We start from the raw sequence: 24,210 nt of genomic DNA, 5'->3' as shown, positions 1-24,210 counted from the left end.
CCACGTACAACATCTGCACTGTGGTGTAGTCGTCTCGGCAACTGGTCTGCTAACCCACTGACTAAGTGAGCCGTGGTTCGATCCTGGGAGAAGCAACTTTCATCTTTTTTATTTTTTTTCTTGTGTTGAAAAATTATGTCCGCGGATAAAAAAATGATGCACTGTTCATTATGCCCAAAAAAGATTTTGGTGACCCAGAAAAGAGTACAATGTACGGGAACTAACTGCTCACGATATTTTCATCAAGAATGTGTTAATTTTAACGAAGCTGCTTCACCACGCTCAAAGTGGTTATGCCCTGAGTGCACCTCAGTCCCTCCAAAAGGTGCCGCTCTATTAGAAAGCTCAACATCGCTTAACACATCTTCGATGTCCCAGCAGCAGGATTCCATACTGGCGGAATTGCGGAGTCTTCGCATCGAGATGAATAATAAATTCGAAAAACAGCAATTGCACCTGGAGACGTACAATACTACTTTGACAAGTATTCAGCATGATATAAATAATGTCAAAGTGACTTTTTCCAAGATACGTGAAGAAATGGATGGTATAATTACATCTATGAAGTTCCTATCTGATAGTCACGATGACCAAATAAAGATAAACGAGGAAAATAAAACAACTATGTCTAAATTAATCAAGGAAAACTCTGCACTACATGCTCAACTATCGGAAGTGACAAGTGCATTGGCCCTAATGGATCAGAAGACTAGAGATTGCAATCTCGAAATCCAATGTGTGCCAGAATACAAAAACGAGAATATCTTAACTGTTGTGAAGCAACTTGCAAAAACAGTGTCCTTTGAACTACAGGAAGGAGATATCAAAGACTTTCACAGAGTAGCTAAATTGAATACGGAAAGCAAGCGGCCTCGTAACATTGTTGTTAAGCTCGGAAGCCCACACATAAGAGACAACTTTATCGCTGCAAGCAAAATCTACAATAAGAAACACGAGAAGGAGAAACTGAACACATCTCATCTGGGGATTGCTGGTGATAAGAATCCCATTTATGTCGTAGAACACCTATCTGTTCTCAACAAAAAACTGCATGCTGCAGCCAGAATCACTGCCAAAGACAAAAAATACGAGTTTGTATGGATCAAGAATGGACGTATTTTCATGCGCAAAGACATAAAATCGCCAGTAAAGCTAATTAAAGACTTGAACTGTTTGGACTCTCTTTAAAATTATTATATTGCCAACTAAAATGAAGTAGTTTTAGAATTTATATACTTATAAGCTCAATAGTTATACACTGATATATTAAATTCACTCTCAAACTTTATTATCAAAATGTTAGAGGTCTCAGAACCAAAACAGAAGATTTTTATTTGTACTGCTTGCGTAATGAGTTTGATATTATTATTATTACTGAATCATGGCTGAATGCTACGGTATTTGATGGTGAGATATTAGACAATCGGTACAATATTTTCAGACGCGATCGTTGTACAACCGTATCAAACAAGGACAAAAGGGATGGAGGTGGTGTAGTGGTTGCGATAAGTAAGGATTATGAGGTGTTACGGAGGACTAAATGGGAATCCGAATGTGAGGACTTGTGGATTACAATTAAAATAGGTAGAACTATGCTAAATATCTGTGCTGTTTATGCTCCTTCTCCTCTAAAATATGGGTATTTCTAAACAATCTTACCAATATATTGCATAATAAAGTACCCAATTCGTCAATTACTTTGCTTATTGGAGATTTCAACCTAACTAACACTGAATGGGTGCCAGACACAAACACAAATGCTATGTATCCCTCCTGTTCATCAAACTCAATTGAAAATATGTGTATAGATAATATGTCATACAATAATTTTCACCAATATAACTACGTTAAAAATAAGAACGGAAAAATCCTTGATTTAGTCTGCTCAAATTTCCCCTTGAATATCTCTATTACACCTATAGAAGACACTAACTCTGCAGTACCACCAGATGACCATCACCCCGCTATCGAGGTTAACTTTGTTAAAATGTCAGAATCTATTATTAAACCGAATAATATACCCTCGCTGAATTTCTTCTTGACTAATTATGAGGCAGTGAATGAAGTGTTGTCATCAATTGACTGGAATGGAAAGCTGGGAAATATTTCTAATGTTGACCTAGCTGTGGATGTATTTTATGCAACTTTGATGCCAATAATTTCGAAACATACGCCTCTGAGAAAACCACGAAATGAAAAGTATCCAGTCTGGTACAGTCCTGCACTTTTGAAATGTATCAAAGAGAAAAAAAAGTACCACAGCAAGTACAAAAAATTCAATAACCTTAGAGACAAATTGACTTTTGACATGCTAAGAGACCGATGTGATGAATTGATCAGAGAATGTTACACTAACTTTAAAAAAAACGCTGCGGATCACCTAAAGCAACACCCAAAAAAGTTCTGGAAATATGTTAACGACCTAAAGCGCAAAAGTAACTCACTACCTAATGAAATGACGTTAAATGGTATAATGGCTAAAGGAGGTCAGGATATATGCGATCTTTTTTCATTACATTTCCAGTCAGTCTACAGTAATTATAGTATAAGTGGAAGTACCACACAATTAATTGGTGACAACGTTGTAACTAATAATCTAGCCTTAGATAATTTCACAATAACGGAAGAAGAAGTATTAAAAAAACTGAAAGCATTAGATAGTGATAAAGCCCCAGGTCCAGATCAATTACCACCCTTTTTTCTAAAAAAATGTGCCTGTAATTTAGTAAAACCTCTTACTAAAATATTTCAACTCTCACTCAAGACAAGTTTTTATCCTACCAAATGGAAACTGGCCTATTTAACTCCTATACACAAATCAGGTGATTATAACAATATTGCCTACTATAGACCCATTTCCAACCTATCTGTTTGTGGCAAAGTGCTTGAATCACTAGTCCAAAAATACATTCTAAACCACGTTAAAAACCAAATAGATGAAAACCAACACGGGTTCTTACCAAAGAAGTCGACTGCATCCAACTTAGTTAGCTATGTTTCATATCTCTCTGATGCATTAGACAAACAGAATGAGGTACACGCTATCTATACTGATTTTAGTAAGGCGTTTGATCTGGTAAACCACAGCCTTTTATTGAGGAAGATTGAAGGAATGGGTATTCACGGATCCTTATTGCGATGGTGTGAATCTTACTTGAGCAATCGTTCGCAGCTTGTCTACATAAAAGGATTCAGATCTGTGGAAAAACCAGTACCATCTGGAGTTCCACAGGGGTCTCACCTTGGTCCACTTTTCTTTCTGATTTTCATTAATGACTTATCAAATATTATTAAATCTGAATTTAAATTCTTTGCAGATGATTTGAAATTATATCGTATCGTTAGTGACATTCAGGACTGTGAATTAATCCAAAATGATCTAAATAATATTTACAAGTGGTGCACAGATAACTGCATGTCATTAAACGCTGAGAAATGTCTTCACATAAAATTCACAAGGAAAAAACACTCAATGCCAGCTAATTACAGCATCAACCACACAAGTCTTAAGGAAGTCAACAGCATACGTGACCTAGGTATTATTATCGATAGCTCTCTCAGTTTCCGTCACCATATAGATAATATTATAAATAAAACTTCAAAACTCTCCGGCTTCATTAACAGACAAATGAAATCTTTAAAGCAGCCTTCCGTCACTGTCGTCATCTATAATACTCTTGTTCGCGGAATCCTAGAATATTGCAGTACTGTCTGGAACCCAAGCTATCAGGTTCATATTGATAGAATCGAAAGAGTCCAGAAAAGATTTCTCTACCATCTCGCTTACTCTGACCAGAAGTGTAGAACATTAGACTCTTACTCTGATCGTCTTCGGTACTACAAAATGTCGCCTCTAAATACTCGTCGAAAGTTATTGGACATATGCTTTCTTTTTAAAATAATTCACGGGCATATTAATTGTCCTGAATTACTACAGAGAGTAAATTTCTCTATTCCTCGCTCAAACAGCCGCCTTCAAAACCGCAAAACATTCAGCCTACCTCAGTCGAAGTCCAATCTTGGTCTACACTCACCTATATATCGTATGTGCTCCTCCACTAACTACATCAGAGACGAAATAGATATATTCTGTAGTTCTATTACCTCACTTAAAAGTAGTCTGAAGAAAATTTTGTAAATATAATAATAATCATATTCCCTAGTAATCAAGATTAACCCTAATATTAATGTAATTTGGCTAGCATGTGCCACCTAAATTATTAAGTATTTTAAGAAACGCAAGCTGTGTCTGCAACTAGTAGAATATAATCTTAAGTTCTTTTAATTGTTTAAAGTTACATTGCGTAGATTATGTTCAGTTTTGTAGACCAAATAATAAAAAAAAAAAAAAAAATAATAATAATAATAATAATATCATAAAACTGTTTACATATATTATATCCTTCTATCTATAATTTGAATAAATATTAAATTTATTACCTATATTTGTATTTATTGATTAACAAAACGAATAGGTTTGGTAACGGTACTTCATTTAATGCGGTCTAAATAATTACCTCAAAAGTCACACGCAAATAGTTAATCACCATTCCAAATTCAAATCGTGGTTGTTGGCTTTTCCAGCCAGTTGCCTCACTATTAGCCACAGACTAGATAAACACGGTGAACATCGAGCGCTCGTGGGCGCAGCGCCGCAGCGCTGCAGTGCTGCATCTATTGACACGCCGTCAACCACAACTGGGATCGGTTCCTATAAACTTTGTCGATTAAAACTTCGCTCCATGACGTGAACTGTCGTCGTTCTGCCGTGGTGCGCCTGTTATTGTAGTCGTATTGCTGTGCGGTTATATGTGTTTAACTGAATGGAGAATTGATTGTTTCGTTTCTTATAGTGTGTTTGTGCAGCTCATGTCTAGTACAGGTCTTATTTTTTTCTGAGATGCACTTGAGCAAGCCTATAAAATTCTCATTTATTCAATAAATGATGCCATTTTTTACATTTCCTGTCAATCATAAATATTATATTAGTATCAAGATCATTATCATCAGCATTTACGTTATGTAGATTACCTATTAGTTACTTACTTATTAGTTTATTGGTAATGTATCTATGTAATCTGAAATCTTAACCTTTAATGGTTTACCTTACATGAAACAAGATATTTGTACGATTTACATAAATGAGAGAACTCACCAGTTACAGCCACTACGTTTATATTAAATCTAGCATTTACTACGAAACATAAATATGTAACTACACAGATGTAAACAGAAACAACTATACTCTAAACAAAATGACATAAAACTTTATGACAGTCCGTATTTCATAAACAGCTGTTCCTGCAATAAACCTTTTACACCCGGAGACTTTTGCCATTCAGACAATACAGTTTAGATTAAGCAGTCAAATCGTTTATTACCGGGTATTTAAACTAGTACTAAGTAGTATTACCGGGACATTTAAACTAGTGAAACAGGAATAGGTACGAAAACCCTTAAATTTTATTGCTACTTTAGAAAACTTGAAGCTGACTGAAAGTTCAGTCTGCACCAAAGGTTTCTTGCAGTGCACATTCATTTAAGAGAGACTTATCGTCCACTACATTTAAACTCTAATACATGTTTCTGTGTTAAATAAACACAGAACCTTACATATTTATTTATTCATTGATATATACTACTCTGTGTAAAAAGTATCGGAACTGGAAAAGCATTTTTTTAAACGCTGTTTCCAGAGTTGGAAACAGCGTTTAAAAAAATGTTGTGATGATTTGATAATTCGTTGACATATATGTATCGTTTCAGAAGGAGCATACTCAAAGTATAAGGTGATAAAATAAATTTGGATGAATAACAAACATTTTGTGTTTTATTGATCCAGTCCCGATACTTTTTACACAGAATGTATATAACCCCTTTACATGTCGGTCTCACGCCGCCGCCGGCTCGCCCGCCGCTGCCCGCGTGGCCGCCGCTGTTGCTGCTGGAGCACCGTGCCTCCATGTGTCCTGGCTTCCCACATTTGAAACATAACATGGTGTTTGTTGACATCTGCTGGGCTGCTTGGCTTGATGTTGACGTATTCGATCTTGTTCTATTTCCCCATGGCATGTTTCGGCATTCACTTCTTTTGTGTCCCAATATGCCACAGTTACAGCATTGTAGTTCTATTTTTAGATGTTTTGTATCAGGTACATTTGATGTTGAACCCAAAGCACTTGAGTCGTATCCCGTGCGCTTTAAGTGTGTGAACGCGCTCAGCTCTTGTTGTAGTTGATTCCTCGAAGTAATATTTGTCGTAAATGCCATTCGCTGTATTCGACGATCGAATTGGGATACATGGGCCAGTACTAATGCCACGGCAATCTGATCTTTATTTGTGTCTTTCCAAGTGTTAGTTACTGTTGTTAGCAATCGACTGGCGTATGCAGCTAGAGTTTCTTTGTCCTTAGGTTTTTGACTGTGAAAATGTATAAGTGATCCAGCTAATGTCTCATTTTCCACAAATCTTGCGATGAATGATGTCTTAAACTCGTCCCACGTCATATCTTGGTATGCAATCTGTGATAACCACGTAGAAGCTGCACCTCGTAGCACCTTGCTCAGTAACGACACTAGCTGTCCGCCGCGTAGAGTCGTCCCAGACAAACACAAATCTGCAGTTGTGCACCACGATCTCGCGTCCGTATCCTTCTTATCAGGGTCGAATTCAGGTAAATCTATGCTCATTCCTGTGTTTGGTGACTGTAGAGCACTAAGAGCACCCATGTTAGAATTTTGCTTCTCCATCATGTCACGCCATCGGTCTTTTTCTACATTTTCACTATTGCACTGTTCTTGCACCAACACCGATCTTGTACCAACACCGTATCCCACTTCTGATAACGGAGACAGCTCCTCAGTTGCATCGTTATCATTCTGCATTGTTAAGTAACAGTTCGTCTTCTTGGCGTGGATAAAGTGTTGGTAAAATAAAGAGTTCGAATAATGTTCATATAAATGACAATTGTCAATATCGATTATAAGGCCACAAACGCACAGTAATCAGCTCTCAAGGACTTAGCTCTACTATTTAGGATCACTAAGAACGCGGACAGTTTCTAGGTGACAACTCCACCCTGGACCGGCCTCTAACAAAGAGTGATGTGGCTCCCACAGGCGACCGTAGCACCATTATTGTGTTTTTATAATAAATAAATAAATAGACTCCGCCCAGTATCTCAAGTGGCGCTTGCAATCCGATCCCATAGTAGCGCCGCCGCTGCCGACATACATATATTACTTGCTTTTATTTGATTTGTTTGGATTTTTTTAAATGAATAAACAGGCAGATACTTACATAGTATTTACTAAATCTGGGAACTTCAATTCCAATTTTACCAGAATTCAAAAATTACTATATTCGTACAAATTCAGACAATACAAAAGCTTGGTACAGTTTATGCTACCTACTTATTTACATAAGCGGCCTACCCCACCCCGACGTATGGCTAAGCTAGTTTTGATACCGAGTGGGAACCATTCTACTAATTTGTTATCGAGACAAAGCCAGAGTATATTTCAGCCTTTAATTTTTTTGTCGTAAAAATAGATCCAGCATAGAACCGAGACAAAATACAAATCTACGCTGCCGTAATATAAATTTAAACACAAGCAATCGTTCTGTTTTGGTCTTCAACAACTAATGCAGACAATTTTGATAGCAAAAATAAATTTAAGTAGCAGTAAGTACCCAGAAAGAACTGCGTGAAAGTTGTTTAGCAGACCAGTCCCGCAGCGGTAAAGACCACGGAATCCATTGACGACAGTTTGATTGTGAAGAAAAATGCCGCCTTGATCCGAGTTTAGGTAAGCTCTATACAAAAGCTCTACGGTAGGACAATTTAAAGCTCTCTCAAAGTTACGTCAGCTCGAAATTGGTTTTTACTTTTTAATAGAACATTTTACCTCTATATTCTTTGAGAATAATTTTGATATTGTTGAAATTACGATTAAAGCTTTCGGTAGAAATTTTACTTTTACATAAACTCCATTAATTCAATATTAGTCTTTTACAAACACTAAGTAATATTTTACGCATCGGGGACAAACTGTAGGGTATACTTTGTTTAAGTATTATGTTCTATTCAATCTATAGAATCGTTATTGAAAGATGAGTAATAAATCGTGAAATTAAATTAAACCTAAGTGGGTATTACCGCTAGCACTAGATAGATAGATAGACTAAATACATGCCCCAGCTGGGTTTCAAATCCCATCCCGATTATAAATAATTTCACGAAAAGTGCTGTTTCGAAGTGATGCAAAGCATAATAATACTAAGTTTTGTTTGCAATTTGCAATAGCCAGTTTACTTATTGAAGTGTAAATCGTTCTTTAGTTTGCAAAAGTAAACAAGGTGTACAAATGCATGAATGCACACGGTTTTCACAGTAAATTATGTATGTAAGGATGAGATTTGCGTGCATCGAGCTCATCTCTGTACGAGTAAATGCATTGCTTCCGAGAACTACTTAAGGTATCTTCCCCACCTCCATTTTCTTCGTAATCACCTTTCAGTATATTATTATCTTACTTAGTACACGGTTCTCCCAGTAGGAAATCTGTTCGGTGCAAATTGGGTAGAGTGAGCGAAAAGCTGTCAACACTCGGCATCTGCATACTAAAATGATGAACAGTTTCCTTACACAGTTTCCTTACTGGAGACGCAGCCTCCTGTCACTGGTCGCAGCGCCTGTGTTATATGGCAAAATACGAAAATCCATCTTATAAAGTGGGTACGTATTGTACCCTTTTATTGTCTACGGTACGGATAGACATTCTAATGCACTATTTATTGTACAAATTGTGAAATTAAAGAATCTAAATAAATCATTTCAGTTTCAACTTATTTTGAGAACCGGAAATCTAAATCCAATATTCACCTCCTGAAAATAACCTCCAAAAGCAGCATCGAATCTGAATTAATTGCTTTTCCAGGTTAAGTCAACTTAGACACAGTTACGTGGATACTCTGGGTAAATTGGTTTGGAATAATCTAAGATAGTTTTTTTTGTAGATAGATTCATAAGTAAAGCAGGTGGTTAATGTTATGATCCTCTCACATCACCATGCATTTTATGTCATTAAGATCGATACCACCATAATATTTGCACCGAAAAATGAAACTCAGACTCGCTCCCGAAAAGTGAGGATTTAGAACAAACATTGTAAGAGATCATACACACACGAATGAAAAAGTTCAACTCTCAAAATGCCCACACCAAACAAACCCAATTTTATCAAATATTTCATTTAAAATTATAACAACTTATTACCGTTTTTAGTTGGTAATAACCTGATGCCCTGTTAAATGTACTGTGTTATACTTCAATGACTGTGTTGTTCTTTCAGTCGGGTGTAATAATGTAATATAAGCTTATATTAACGATATACGAACAAGATGGTATGTCACATACAAGCACAAAGCAAATACTGTCCGCATTTTGTTTACTGTCAAACCGTTTTAATTTCAACCTAATGACAACCACTCCACGGAATAACCTCCTGACACCTGGCGTGCTATGAGTAGGACATTGAAAAAAAATATAATATATAGTTTAAAAATACCTATATTAAAAGTTTTATGGAGTATCCCTGTTATTCCTTTAAAGTTTTATAAAGTACCTATCCCTTAAACAATTTGTTCTTTGACAAAGTGACAAAACAGTTCAGTAGTATTTTTTTTTTATTTTTTTTAAATTTAATAACAGTGTATACATTTATACCTCTCGGGGTCAGGAGGATAAAGACACAAATATTCTAACCGAACTAATTAAAAATAAGAACGCAGTGGTAGAAGTGAGGTGTTATTTGTAGCAACGTTTCTTTTGCTTCACACTCCATCTAGTTCGTATTAACATATCGTTGAATATAAGTAATAATAATAACCCACCGAGGTTATTATCAGACGTAGAACCATGAACATGTCTTTTATGACTCCATCGATGCCCTGAAGCCACATTAATGAAGCAGGATCAGTCAAGACACATTTATGAGAAGGAAATGAGCCATGTGGGATACAACTTAAAAGGCAACGATGTTATCACAAAATGCGTATAAAAGGAACATTTTATAACAGCTTGCATATAGTAGGTATTTATAAATGTTTATGATGAATGAAATAGCATTGGAAAAATTTTAAAAATTGAAGTATTTCTACTTAGCTTTTCGCCTCCGCTAGATGTATTTTCTTATCTTTGAAGTTAATCTGGATCTCTAGGACTACTATAACTATTAACAGGTAGTTAAAACGAATCGAATAATGAAAGTGGTGAAAGCGGAGCGTAATAACCTTGCTCATTAATATTTAGTCGCGCACAGCTTCTGAATGGCTCTCCGTAATTAACTTGATCACGTAACTTTGTTTACACAAAGCGTAGCACGTACTGCTTTCATAAAAAAACTGTTATTTGCCGGGAAAAATGGTATTCCGATCGCTGAATCGGTATTTTCCGATCACATATGGTAGCACGGGGTAATGCGTTCCGGTCCGCTCTGCGAAATGAAAGCTTTTCCGATCTTGTTCCAATTATTCTGCTGTACCAATTTAAAATAAAGACAAATTTAAAATATTACAGGTTAATTGACGTCATCTGCACAAAGTCATGAACGTTTTGCGGATTGATACTCGTACGCGTTTCTTTCAGGATGAATATTTTACTAATAAATAATATAAATACGCTATTTCGTTTATTGTTTAGTACGGTCCACGATTTTCTGTAAACAGCCGAGTTATAATTTAAGTAAGAATATAATTACTGTTCGGAGACAAAGTTATCCAACATTCGGTAGATATTTCATTATTTCACGAATATCCTGGAGTAAAAGAAAAGTTTCTTTTGTCTTGTAATAAAGAACTTCCATTAGTTTGTAATCAAGTTAGTCCTTTGTTTTCAGCCAAAAAATACAATTATGACGGAGTAAGTTAAGAAAATCGCTGGCTCGCTAACTACTTATAATGAAACTCTTGAACAAAGGTTTATTATAGCTATCTCGCGCTTGGAGCGGTAAGTCTCTTGGCAGCCAGTTGGACTTTTTGTTTCACGCCTTCTGTATTTGTTCCATTCTAGAGGTGGCTCGAGCTCCTTGCTAACGAGTCCATAGCTCTCTAGTGAAATCTTTGTGCATTTAGTTAACTAGTTAAATAATCCATATGAATTGCCTGATTGCAGAGATGAGGCAAATGAATTAGCTGGGCTTAGTGCATGTAAACTTATTTACTTGTTTTGACTTGGTCATACTTAAATTATTTGACATAAATACACTCACGAGCAATGACAAAGTTTCACATAGAAAATGTCAATGTGAAAAAAATTGGGTCATTTGTCACACAATAAAAAAAAAAGTTTAGAATTCGTATCCAATTTAAGTATAATGTATTTCTATAGTGTGTAGGGACCGCCTAAGTACTAAGTGCCCGCTGCTACTTTGTTTCTGTTTTCTGTTTACATAATAACAGACGTCAACACAAACATAATCATGTAACCTCTAGAGCGTAAACAAGGTGCTGCTGAAACGTTTTCCAATAATGGAGACATTAAAGGCTCTCTATTAGAACAATGAAAGTACGAGATGATAAAATTAAAAATATTGATTACCTAAGTTTACATTTATGGCTGAAAATGTATACAGTAAATGGTAGGCCAAATATCTGTCTTGTCTTGGCCAGAGATATAGACCTCCTCTGTACCGACCATGAATTTGATGTATCTGTACATTAAGTCGCCATGGCTTGGATTTATTTAAATTGATCTGCCTCAGACCCATATGTTATTAAATGGTTGCTTCGGTTTAATGCTGCTTCGTGGCCTAGTAATGAATACGAACATTTGCCTATCTGGTGAACCGTCCTGAGATAATACTTCTAACGGACAAAAGACTGATAGGTATAATACACCTATCTGTCTATTGTTCGTTAGTAAAGCTACTCGCGGCGAGTTGGATGACAGTCCATCTCAACATTATGAGACACGATAAAAAGAAGGGCCATAATCTGAGCAATAAATAAGGCATACAATAGGGAAGGCCAGACAAAGTGGTCGAATAAAAGTCAACCCTTTGGAGCGGGCGCCCGGAATAAGGACAAAAGCTTTGAACAGGTTAAAAGGAGGAAGGAACCTTCTTGTCCCGTATTCAGATTGTGCCTAGTTGATTTACATTGTTTGGCCTATTTTACTCTTTCTCCGAGGTCACTCAATTTAAAAGCATAATTCATTAAGCAAACATGTAATTAAGCTTTACATATTTGACTGGTAACAAGTCTAGAAACTCTTTGCAACTATGAAGAAAATAAAAAATATGAAGTTTTACTGGCTTGGTCCAAGGAGGCCAGCGCCAAAAAGGGCAAAATTCACGTGCAAACTTCTTTCTCAAGTAATAAGTTAAGCGACAGGAGGCTATAAATTGCTTTTAGGAATAGCTTTATATTTTCACAGCCAGCATTAATACAAATTTCTCGAGATTATTGAAACTTACCTGGGGCGGTTGTCCCGGCTGCAACTTTTATAACGAAAAATGTAACGGACTGGGAATAAGTCCGTGAGAAATGCAAAAAACTCGAAGAGATTTCTTATGTTACTCGCCGCGTGATTCAATGCCCCAATTCATTCTTAAGAAACGTTTGGGAAAACTGAAAGCTTTATTCTAGAGTAGTAAAATTCGGACTTTGAAAGAAATTTTATTTGATCGGAGTTTAAGTATTTCTTCGTCATCCGTCGGTCCGAGGGCGTCCCACGCTATCCATGCCTGTTCATGATCTCCATTGGAGAACTCATTAACCGTCCAACATTGATCATCCGTTGTTTGGCTTATATGACCAGCCCACTGCCACCACAGGTAACTTATAAGTTTTCTACCTTTCTATGACCTTTCAATGTATTATACTTAACCTTTTCATCCCACTTAGTTAATGGGTATCTTAGAATACGTTCACATTTTGTAAACTATTTACAACAATACATTTACATGTATGAAAATGTTTACTGTACGTGTTACAGTACACGGCTGGTGACAGTAGCTAAATGGCAACAACCGTAAAACACAATGCGGAAGAACCCAGTTCCTGTTATAACCATAGTTTCAACTGAATTAATTAGCTTTTAACCCGAACCAATTCCATTTATCAGGTTAATGCATGATCGCATGCTAAATAGTCAGTTGCTGAAAGGGCCTATTACAAAATTCTATTGTCTTCAAACTAAAAGACGAAGTTAAAATCAGTGAGAACTTACTAATCAAGTGTCAGCCCTCGCCAAGATATGTTGTGATATGTGAAAGTTGTAATGTTTAATAGTTAAATAAGTATATAAAATAACAAAAGTATTTTGTAGTTAAATCAAATTTGATATCTAAACATTTTTAGGTATTGACTAATTTAAAAAAAAAAATGGAGAAAGAAAAACGTCGTCCGCCACCGATGTCTCTCAGTGAAAACTTCAGGTTTTTCGAAAAAAGTCTCGGTTTCGAGAACGATATTAAATGGACCAATTCTATTCTCATAGTGCTGTACCATGTAGTGGGAGTGTACTGGTGCTACCACTACGCGCTGCCTTGCAAATGGCAAACTGTAGTATTCGGTAAGTCATCCTGCCTTAATTAAATGTATCAGTTAAAATTATAACGTTATTTTGTAAGTACAGTCGAAAGAGAATCCATCCTCAGTGGTAATATAGTTTGTTATATTCATGAATTGATAAATTTTATACATTTCGTTTTCTTTCAACATTTATTTATCAATTCATGAAACTTTTTTTGATTAGTAAATTTAATTGTTAGCGCGAGAGACGGATAAGTACTCATTATTTCATTTACTGAAAAATCCAAAAGTCTGACTCGCTCAAGTGCCTAAACCTTGAACTTTTTCTAATTCAATGTTATAATTATTCAAACCGTTTTATAAACAAAGCGCCCTTTATTGTTGTATCACACAGAATCACCGGAGCAACTTTCCGAATATTTATGAAATATCTTAATAACCGCTAAATATGAGGCCTAATATTTCAAAGTGTCGGTCCGAGAGCAATAACTCATTTCAGTTAAGTTGTTAACTTTGGAAAACATTTGTTCGGTTAAGCGGGGGACATTCATCAGCGGAACAAACAAGCGGTTGTGGTTGTAAAATGCTCCTTCTTTTCAAGTAGTTTCGTTTAATTTAGCGTTCGCTTTTAAATAAGTGTTTATTTTAAATGTATACTTAAGGAGTATAACGTTTCGTTATAATCTAAGATTGGTTCATACCAATTTCAAAATATCCTTCGTAATATAACGAAAGTTAAACAACCTAGGTAAGCTTATACGGTAAGTAGTAAAAGTGTTTCTAAACATTGATTAAGTCTTCCCTTGTTAAAATAGTTACGAAACTTAGAGTGGAAAAGTTTGTTTCGTTGCCTAATCTACAAAGTATCACAAAAAGTAATTTTCTAATTGAGTGATTTCAAACATAGTAAAGTACCTATTTTAGAAGTTTTCGTCGTAAAATTATCCTAGGGCCTTTTTTATACGAATCTTTTAAACGGGTCAAATTTTCTGATAACCTTCATATTAGGATATACCTATAATATAATAGAGGATTAACATTAAATTAAAATTATGTACTTATTTATTACGTAGAAAATTAAGGTAAGTATTGTAGAAGTAACTTCCTATTGTGTTCACTCTTATATTGAACATATAATTCAATTATTTTATTTTAATAATTACTGGACAAAAGTCTCTGCCTAAAACTCGGAATAAAATATTTGATTTGATTTGAATGCGCCGGACGTTTATCCTCCTATAATATGTATTGTATTCTACTAAACGCCTATGGACGTTTCCAGCGGCGTTCATGTACGTGATGAGCGGGTTCGGCGTGACGGGAGGCGCGCACCGCCTGTGGACGCACAAGGCGTACAAGGCCAACCTGCCGCTCAAGATATTCCTGCTCACCTGCTTCTCTTCTGCTGGACAGGTACCGTATTTATAATAGGTACGGCAGCTGTCATCCTATTTAATTAAAAAGCAATTTTTTTATAATTATGTACAGTACAGTAAATTTGAAAGGAGTGACTGAGCTCGTCATTCTGTACGACTTTTTAATATTAATATTGTACGGACAATTAACATTTCAAGGAAGTTGTTGTATGGAAGTAATATTTTTCATTAATATAAGATAACTTTGTTTCAAAGTCTTATACAGTCTATGAAACCACGGCCATTCTCCTAGAGAGAACGGCATAGCTAAGTACAATGCTTATCATTTCTGTAACAGTATAATATAGAATCAGGTAGGCATTCCGCCTACGCCTTTCGTAAGAGGTCAAACAAGGTAATTCCTTGAATTGTTGCTACCGACGTAAGAAGGTTTAGCTAGTTTTAGTGAGTACATTTTGCATAATTAAATAATACTGAGGTAGATTTTGCGTAATTATTATTAAACGCCTGAAGCTTTATTAAGAACAACTATGTACTTAAGTAGATCCTATAAATACAAATAACCAACCCATACTATCCACATAAGCTGAATCTTTATAAATATATCCTAATTCACAGAAATAACCAAGAATAAACCAGCCACAACTTCCAGATTCTCGTAAATTTATTCTCAATCTTTAAACCCATGTCGTAGACTACATTTAACGCACAATATCCCATTTAGTCACTTTAGCCAGGCGACCGTCGGATCTACGCCGACGCCCCGGGCCGTATTTATGTGTGTGTGCGTGTGTGTGTGTGTGTGTGTGTGTGTGGGAGGCAGCCGCACTGCAGCGGACATTGCCATGCCGAGAAGTGATGAATGAATGAATTGCACCACACCCAGCCAGGAGTTACCCTGTATCACGGAAACCACCGCGCCTACTGGGGGACGCTCAGTTTTTAAGGAAGGAGGAACATGACTAGGGTTTGCTGCTGTGGTCAGAGGATCGGCCAGTCAGAATAATCTTAATCGCTGATTGCCCAGGATGCGTCGGAATACCTCAGTCGAGGAGTCTCCTTTCATAAGAGATAACAACCGTATAGTGATGAAAGTTTATGTCACCATTTTCTCACACTACTTAGATAACAAGACCAAACCTATTGCCAAGCGTGAACATTGTGTTAATATCATCGTCCCAATTATTTATCCTCAGGTTTTACAGAGGACTGCTACGGTCATTATGATAGTATTTTATTTGATGTTCGAACTCTCTTATTGTCCATTGTTCTAGATACGGGCTCAGACCATGCCCAGATACATATACATGAATTTCCGATCCACTGGTGACTCCAATGTACAATTCTGGAATTTCATTAGCCCCCAGTACGTACCTACTACCAGGAGTATATGAAATGGCACGGAATTAATTTCCAAACTGGGACCCGGTCACATTATACATAATGTGTTTGCTGCAACCAAATTACAATCAGCGTGACTCACGTTCGAATACATTAGGAAATATGAATATTATAATATAGCTATAGCTAGGTATATTACAGATTCGTATGGTAATGTACTCTAATGTTTATAAATGTTTTTGTTGTGAAGTTGTTAGTAATCTTTTGCTCTTCATTGCGCATCTTTGAAATTAAGTGTGTTGCAGTTAGCAAACGCGAATACTCGATATTCTCTTAAGTAATCCTTATCCTTACTAATCCTTACTAATATTATAAATGCGAAAGTAACTGTGTCTGTCTGTCTGTCTGTCTGTCTGTCTGTCTGTTACTCTTTCACGCCAAAACTAATGAACGGATTTGAATGAAATTTGGTATACTTATGGTCTAGACCCTGGGAAAGAACATAGGCTACTTTTTATCCCGGAATTCCCACGGGAAAACTTTTTAAGGCGAAGCGAAGCGCGCGGGAACAGCTAGTTTGCAATAAATTCATCTTTAGGCTCATCGTCGAGTTCCGATGTCAAGTGATCTTTTACGTAATAGGCTTTCCGACATAAAAAACATACTTAGCTATATAAGTATATACACGGCTGGATGAGGAAGACTGAGTACATCTTATGGGACTATCTGCCTGTGATTTGCACGTACCTACTTGATTACGTACGTTGTGGCCTTACTGTCCACAGCACATGCTGAGCTGGTACTTTTTTGATGCTCTGGACAGCAATCTCTGTTGTGGTTGTCAGTGTGTCAAATAAATGTTTCTTACATTCCCCTTTGATAACTAAAGTATCTTCCGGTCTCCAGAACACGCTGACCCAATGGGTGCGCGACCACCGCCTGCACCACAAGTACTCGGACACGGCGGCCGACCCGCACGACGCCACCCGCGGCCTGTTCTTCTCCCACATCGGCTGGCTCATGATGAGGAAGAACGACCAGGTGCTCAGCAAGGGCAAGGAGATTGATATGAGCGACGTGCTGGCGGATCCCTTGGTGCGGCTGCATGAGCGGTAAGCGTGATTACAAGATAGACAGATAGATAATTCTTTATTGCACACAAACAGAAATTACACAACCTAGACCAGCTATACTCAAACTGCGGCCCGCGGGCCGCATGTGGTCCGCCGGGCCTTTATCAGTGGCCCGCGTACCATGAGAGATAAGAGATAATAGAGAATATACATTCTGTGTAAAAAGTGTCAGGATTATATCCTTAAAACAAAAATTGATTGTTAAGTATTTATCCCAATTTATTTTATCACCTTCAAAGTCTGCTCCTTTGGAAACCCAACGAATTATCCAATCATCACAACATTTTTTTAAACGCTGTTTTCAGTTTCGTACTCGTGGCGATTTTTTCTTATTGTCTTCTATCGATTGAAAACAGTGCCTCAAAGTGGTAAGTAATTTGAGTTTAGGAAAAAAAGAAGCTGGAGCCGTGAGCTGCAGCCATATCTGGTTTTAATATGGTGGATGCTCGTGCTCGATGGTATTTATTGAGTGTTTGCTCAAAACTTAATTCACAATTATCCTTGTGCAAAATATTTTCTCGATTATTTTACACAAATCTGGCCTTCTTTTTTTTTCATTCGATTTTCATTCGACAAAATTTGCTGTATTAAATTCTACATAACCCGCAAACAACATTATTTTCCTACCGTTTGACTTTCTGGCAAGAATTCCGAGTGCACAACACCACGATAGTCAAAGAAAACAGTCAACATGACTTTAACTAACAATTGATAGAAGACAAAAAGGAAAATTTGCTGCGAGTACCAAACACAACTCTGGAAACAGCGATAAAAAATGTTATGATAATTCGTTAGCGTAAGTATGTGTATCGTTTCTGAAGGAGCATACTTTGAAGGTGATAAAATAAATTTGGATGAATAACAATCATTTTTTGTTTTATTGATCTAATCCCGATACTTTTTACACAGAGTAGTTAGTATATGCATGTGTTTTTTTTATATTATTATTCGATAGTTTACATCGCTTTATAATAAAAAAAATAATAGTAAAAAAAAACCTTGCGGCCCGCGACACCATGACTCAAACGTGTTTGTGGCCCTTATATAAAAAAGGTTGAGTACCAATGACCTAGACGGTACAATTGGCGACCTTATTACCAAGAGTAATTTCTATTACAAGAGGGGAGTGAGTGCCACGGAGTCACTCTATATGACGAAAAACGAAGTTTGGGAGCCTTGCTTCGAGAGCCACGACACCATTTCGTTGTATTAAACGTGCCTTTTGCACGACAGAGCTCTCGTTCGTTCGTTTTTTGTCGAACCTCCAGATATGTATCTAAAGTTGTCTGCAAGACGAGCATGGTGTAATCGTAATGTCATTTGCTTACCGTAAACCAATTAGCGTAATGCAATACACATTACGCTTATTGGTTTAAGCGCGTCTCGTCGTTAGTTTCAGAATACACTTATCTACCTATGCCTATTATCTTAAATGAGTACTTAAAATGCACAAAATTAGGTGAAAGTGTTTCCTAAATTTATTTGTCAGTAGATTTACTATCGTTGACTAAATAGTAGAGTTTTAAAAGTTTAGCTTATAAATATTTGTGTTTGTCATGGACCGATTCCAATGAAGTTTTATTTGAAAGTATCCACGATCGAAAGTTATATCTAAGATGCTGGTAATAAATATTTCATCCAACCCACGCAAGTCCACTCGATTTTTTTTTCCACGAGATCCGAACTTTGTAACATATTATTATATTGTTCAAACTGAGCTGTAAGTTGTACGCCATTAAAACTTGCTTTAGTTTGCGCGTCTCATATTAGAAGACGCATCTGAAGTATCCTACACCTGTAATAAAGTTTCTATCTGAAAGTTTCAGTTAAGTGCAATACTTTTAATAAATTTAAGATAAATGGAACAGAAACAAGGGTGGTTGGTATATTTTTCCTTACTTATCTACCTATTCCTAATACCACCCTATAAAAACATACATTATGTTTGCAACAAAATGAAAACAGGTAAACATGTGTAAGTAAACGCACTCATTAATGTAATGTAAACATGTATGCACACGGAAAATTACAATAGCCAGAACGAAACAAGGGCTGATTGTGTATTCATTAATCCAGTTTTAATTATTCAGGGCTTAATCAGCTGCATGTGAACAAAAGGTTATGTCAGCAAGCCTTCGCTTCAACAATGTTTAGACAATGTCCTCAAAGCCATAGGGTTCAACCCGAGGGAGAAAATCTGCATGACATACAGAATCTCTTTCGTATTTATACAACTTGTTTTTTTTGCTTTACTAACAAGGTTTATCTATTCCACATTATGTTTTGCATAGGTAATTTTTAATTCTGTTTTGATAATTTATGCTAATGCGTTTCTTTAGCCGTTAATTAGATAATGTTTTTCTGCTCATTGTCTGCAACCATAGAATTTAATCCATCTCAGCCCTGCAGTAGGCGTGGGTACCAATCTACTTTCGATTTTTTGTCGTTTTGATAATCATATTACCTATAAATTGTCAAAAAATGATAATTGAACTTGTTAGTGACTTATGACCACCTTATGACCATCGAGGTCACAATAATGTTTAATAAAAAATAAATAAAAAAAACACGCAGTCACGTCGTCTAATGTACTCCCTTGCGGGGTAGGCAGAGGTGCATTGCTGCACCCACTTTTCGCCAGAGTGTATGTTAGTCCCAATGTAATAGGGGGCGGGCCTATTGCCATTTTACGGGCACATCCAAAACCCGAGAACAAATATCTGTGTTTAAACAAATATCTGCCCCAGCCGGGAATCGAACCCGGGACCATCGGCTCAGTAGTCAGTAATGTTTAATAGTGCAAGTTTAGTTGCCATTCGGTCGTCAACCGTATAATGTATAAAATTCATAGTTGAAACGTCACTCGGTGAGAACTCTCGACCTCTCGACACAACAAACCTATGTATAACCCCCTCGTTTCCCCTCAGCTACTTCACCCCGCTAAAGCTGCTGCTCTGCTACATCCTGCCCACGCTGGCGGGCGTGGCGCTGTGGGGCGAGGGCTGGCGCGCCGCCGTTGCCTGGCAGTGCTTCATCAGATACATCGGAGTCTTCCACAGCGAGCTCACCGTCAACAGCCTCGCGCATGCGTTCGGGTACAAGCCGTATAATAAGTGAGTGTTGCACTGTTTACGTTTATGGTTATATAAATGAAGGGTACATCACGGAAGTTCACCGAACTGTCACAGATAAAAATTCACCCTGTAGCTGTAGGTATAGCTGTGTATAGGTCCGAATCGCATGCACCTTATTCTAAAGGGAAGAAAAATTATCAACTATGTGATTTTTTTCTTAAATATTGGTTAATTATTTCAAAATTTATGCGCTTATTTAGTATCGTTATCATTATTTCTAGGCTGTTCATATGTCGTAGGTAAATTAACCACGTAGTAAGTAGTCCCGTCCAACCTCCGCCCAGTGCCCAAAATACAGTACATCCACTTTGCAAGTACCTACCTAGTATTCAAAGCTTTGCAAGTATAAATCCTACTTACTGAACTATTGGGGAAGGGAGGTTGAATTTCGAGATTAATCGCTATTGAGAATCTAAGATGACTTACGTAAGATGCTCGACTAATATCAAAAGATCCTTTTTCATTTCACCTGTATCGCTAATTTGGTACCACCACCGCACATTTTAGACTCACAGTTTGCTGTGACGTCACGCAAGCCAGTCAGTGCACACAATACAATTTTATAGAGCGACATCTCTTTTTTTTACGTCTATTCAAATACGAACGCAACATCGCCCTGACATCGGCGCGGCTACCGTTTCAAAAATAATTACTAGTTGTTTTTAGATATATTTTCTACGACAGCGATAATTATATAAGATAATTGAGATTATCTTTAATTGTATTTTTCACTGTTTGTAATATATTTAGGTAGGTACGGTAATTATTTCTCACCGTAGGTAAATCCCCTTTTAATTTGGAGCGCCGCACTTAATAAAATGGATACAGGGACTAAAAAAAATATATTATAGTCTCAGATGTCCAGACTCGTATTGAAAAAGTGCCCAGCCCAAAAAGGTTTGTGATCTCTGATTTGTCTAAAATTGATAACTGTCAGAATTCCGTAAGATTACTAATAACAGTGTAACTCCCATTACGTATACAGTAAGTAAATATCTATTTTACCTACTACTAATTTTATTTCCCCTACAAACGGCCGCTGTGGCCGCTAGTTAGGTAGTTAGCCCTACGAACGCCCTCAAGATTTATTATATTATATATGTAGCTGAAAGTGAAGATTATCTTAGGCAACGAAGCGTGATTCCTCGGAGACCAATAATGAGGAAGGAAGTGCTAACCGAGTGTGACATCACGCCTCATTTAACACTTGTCTGTCACCATCCGTCACTACTTAGTGATAGGCACTTTGAGCTTCAGGAAACAGTGAGAGAAAGGTCTTACCTAAAATTATTTATTCCAATAATTCTTTTACAATTAGTCAATAATTTTAGCAGCTCTACATTTAATTTGCGTTCCGTTCGAATCTCCCCCAAAATCTAATTCACCCAATTTAGATTGTCCAGAAAGAATTTCTTTAACTCAATCTTCATCCGACCTTTCAGGAACCTGCGACCAGCTGAGAACCGGTTCGTAGCGACGTGCACGCTCGGCGAGGGCTGGCACAACTACCACCACGCGTTTCCCTTCGACTACAAGGCGGCGGAACACTACGACATCCTCAACGTGGCCACATGGCTCATCAAGTTCTTCGCCTACATCGGCTGGGCAACGGACCTCAAAGAGGCGACGCCGCAAATGATCAACTCTATAGCGAAAAGGTTGGGCGATGGAACGCCTGTGCATTTTCCGTTAGATAGTGGCGTTCAAGTGAGTGCTAGGGCGAGTGGATAGGCTCGTTTGTTTAGAACGTGATTTAGTTATTTAATAATAATGTGATTGTTTGTAATTGTTACGTTTAAGTTAAGTAAGTAATTGTGCAGATAGAGAAGTAATAAATAAATGAAATATCTACCTATTGTACCTATATTGAAAATTGAAAGCAGGGTTTTATAATTTGGTGTTTCGTCTAAAATCTTCTAAAAAGCAAGCCTTCTGTGGCTTCTGTAACCAAGGCCATCGTAAACATGGTTAAGCGAAACCGCAATAGTAAAAGACGCCCTGTAGCTAATCTAGAATACACAAAATTCCACAGAAATTAGCCTGAGAAAACCACGCATCTTCCCTGCTCCCAATAAACAACCCATTAACAATTCATGGCTGTTTACATAAATTACTGTAAACGCAGCTAATTGGTCTCAAAGTGATGATTTCTCAGCTTAAAGTGTGCTGCGCGCTTCTATTTAGCGCCACAAAGGTCAAGGAATGAGTCGGAGCTAAGTCACAATAGGCAATTGCGAGGAACATTTTCGCAGAGTTCAACGCCCAAATTGACACTAAAGCCTAGAGAAACATGCTCGGGCCCATCCTTGCGCCAACAAACACCGACTAATGGCCGCGTGGGACCCCAACTTTTATCATCTCAACCCGACCCTCAGAGTTTGCCGCTTAAACTTTTATTTTACTAAAATTATGTTGCTACTGTTCGAGGTCCTCAAAGTGTTGAAGGATGAGTAAATAAATATACTTACTTACTCAAATTAATCCGTGCATTTATGATGCTTCATTTAATCGAATGAGCTAAAATAGAACGGTGTTTTTCTCCGCCATTTTAGTATCGCAGGATTCACAGGGATTAGATAAAGTAAGAAAGTGCCGAAATAAAATGCATGGAAATTGTGAGTGCACAGTTCAGACGGCACTTTGCTTGCGCTAGTTAAAGTTGAGAGAATCACTCATAAATCACGCCGGATCCCGCCGTCGTCGTCGCATCGTAAACGCCGTAAAATATAAAACTTCCTAACGACGGAACTTCTTAAATCTAGCTGTAAGCTATTCCGAACTTCTGAACCTAACTCTAAGCCTGGGATCCCGTTTCACTCGTTGCATTCTATTTAAATACTCAGTAAAAAGCTCATTGGACGGAGATGGCTAATATCTTACATTGATGAAACTGAAACTTCTGAAAGAATCGTAAAAAGTTAAGCATAAGTAGGTACGTTATTACGCTCAACGGTATTACACCGTTCACCGTTCACAGAAACATTAGCTACATTGGGCCATGAAATTAATAAGAAATCGTGTAATTTTTCTTCACATAAGTACATACTTATAGATATTTTAAATAAAACCCATGTTTTAATGCTGATATTTAGTTTTATAAGCGCCACTCGAGATTGGTCTAGAGATGCAGTTGTTGACGATTGTTGGCTCTTCATAATGAACATAGCCTGTACATCGCCATTCTTTCCTTACTAGAATTTTGGTTAAGATATCATAGGTTACCTACATTCTTACAGATCAACAGATACCGAAGTTTCCAAATAATATTTTCTATTTTCAAAGTATGTAGTTAAGTAGCTACCTATCAGTAAACTAATGCAGCTGTTAAAAAGTCAGCAGAATGGTGCTGTAGAATCTCACAGACAGGGCACAACACGGGTGCAAGCACTGCCGCGAAGAAATCTCCGCATAAATGCATGCTAATGGGGACAGCGTCTCCGAGCCAGACCGCTCGTCGGTTATTGCCGATTCAATATCCGTGTCGACGTGTACTTTTGTAAACGCAAGAGTTTGTTTACGTCAACATATTTTCATGTAAGCGAATTCTAAACTTAAAAATGTAAAATAGCCAGATATAGAGGTATGTAACTAGATACAGCGGTGTTAAAAAGCTCGGCTGAGCTTTGGAGGACATACCTACATTTAGTACGAAGTTTGTGGTACTTTCTGAATCTACTGAAAATGCTTTT

General features: G+C 37.2%; 2 protein-coding genes across 2 annotated transcripts; both read left to right on the top strand.

Annotated features, from left to right (window-relative positions):
* The first annotated feature begins 369 nt into the window (after window positions 1-369).
* Window positions 370-1,188, top strand: LOC125490195. The gene has a single exon (XM_048628662.1). The coding sequence runs from the start codon at window positions 370-372 to the stop codon at window positions 1,186-1,188; it is 819 nt and encodes a 272-aa protein (XP_048484619.1).
* Window positions 1,189-10,237: 9,049 nt separating this feature from the next.
* LOC105394761 (acyl-CoA Delta(11) desaturase) lies at window positions 10,238-22,303 on the top strand. Its single transcript, XM_048628797.1, has 5 exons — window positions 10,238-13,577; window positions 14,820-14,950; window positions 17,161-17,366; window positions 20,315-20,500; window positions 21,964-22,303. The coding sequence occupies exons 1-5, from the start codon at window positions 13,388-13,390 to the stop codon at window positions 22,250-22,252; spliced, it is 1,002 nt and encodes a 333-aa protein (XP_048484754.1). The 5' UTR covers window positions 10,238-13,387; the 3' UTR covers window positions 22,253-22,303.
* The last annotated feature ends 1,907 nt before the right edge of the window (window positions 22,304-24,210 follow it).

This window comes from Plutella xylostella, chromosome 21 (assembly GCF_932276165.1).
Source record: "Plutella xylostella chromosome 21, ilPluXylo3.1, whole genome shotgun sequence".
NCBI lineage: Eukaryota > Metazoa > Arthropoda > Insecta > Lepidoptera > Plutellidae > Plutella > Plutella xylostella.
The sequence above is the reverse complement of the archived record's forward strand: the minus strand, read 5'-3'. Positions and strand labels throughout refer to the sequence as shown.

Excerpts from the sequence above, each read along its gene's own strand:
- LOC125490195 (XM_048628662.1), top strand. The coding sequence starts at position 370 with ATGTCCCAGCAGCAGGATTCCATACTGGCGGAATTGCGGAGTCTTCGC.
- LOC105394761 (XM_048628797.1), top strand. The coding sequence starts at position 13,388 with ATGGAGAAAGAAAAACGTCGTCCGCCACCGATGTCTCTCAGTGAAAAC. Across the intron at positions 14,951-17,160 it reads GCTTCTCTTCTGCTGGACAG|AACACGCTGACCCAATGGGT; the intron begins GTACCGTATTTA and ends TCCGGTCTCCAG. Across the intron at positions 20,501-21,963 it reads GGGTACAAGCCGTATAATAA|GAACCTGCGACCAGCTGAGA; the intron begins GTGAGTGTTGCA and ends CCGACCTTTCAG.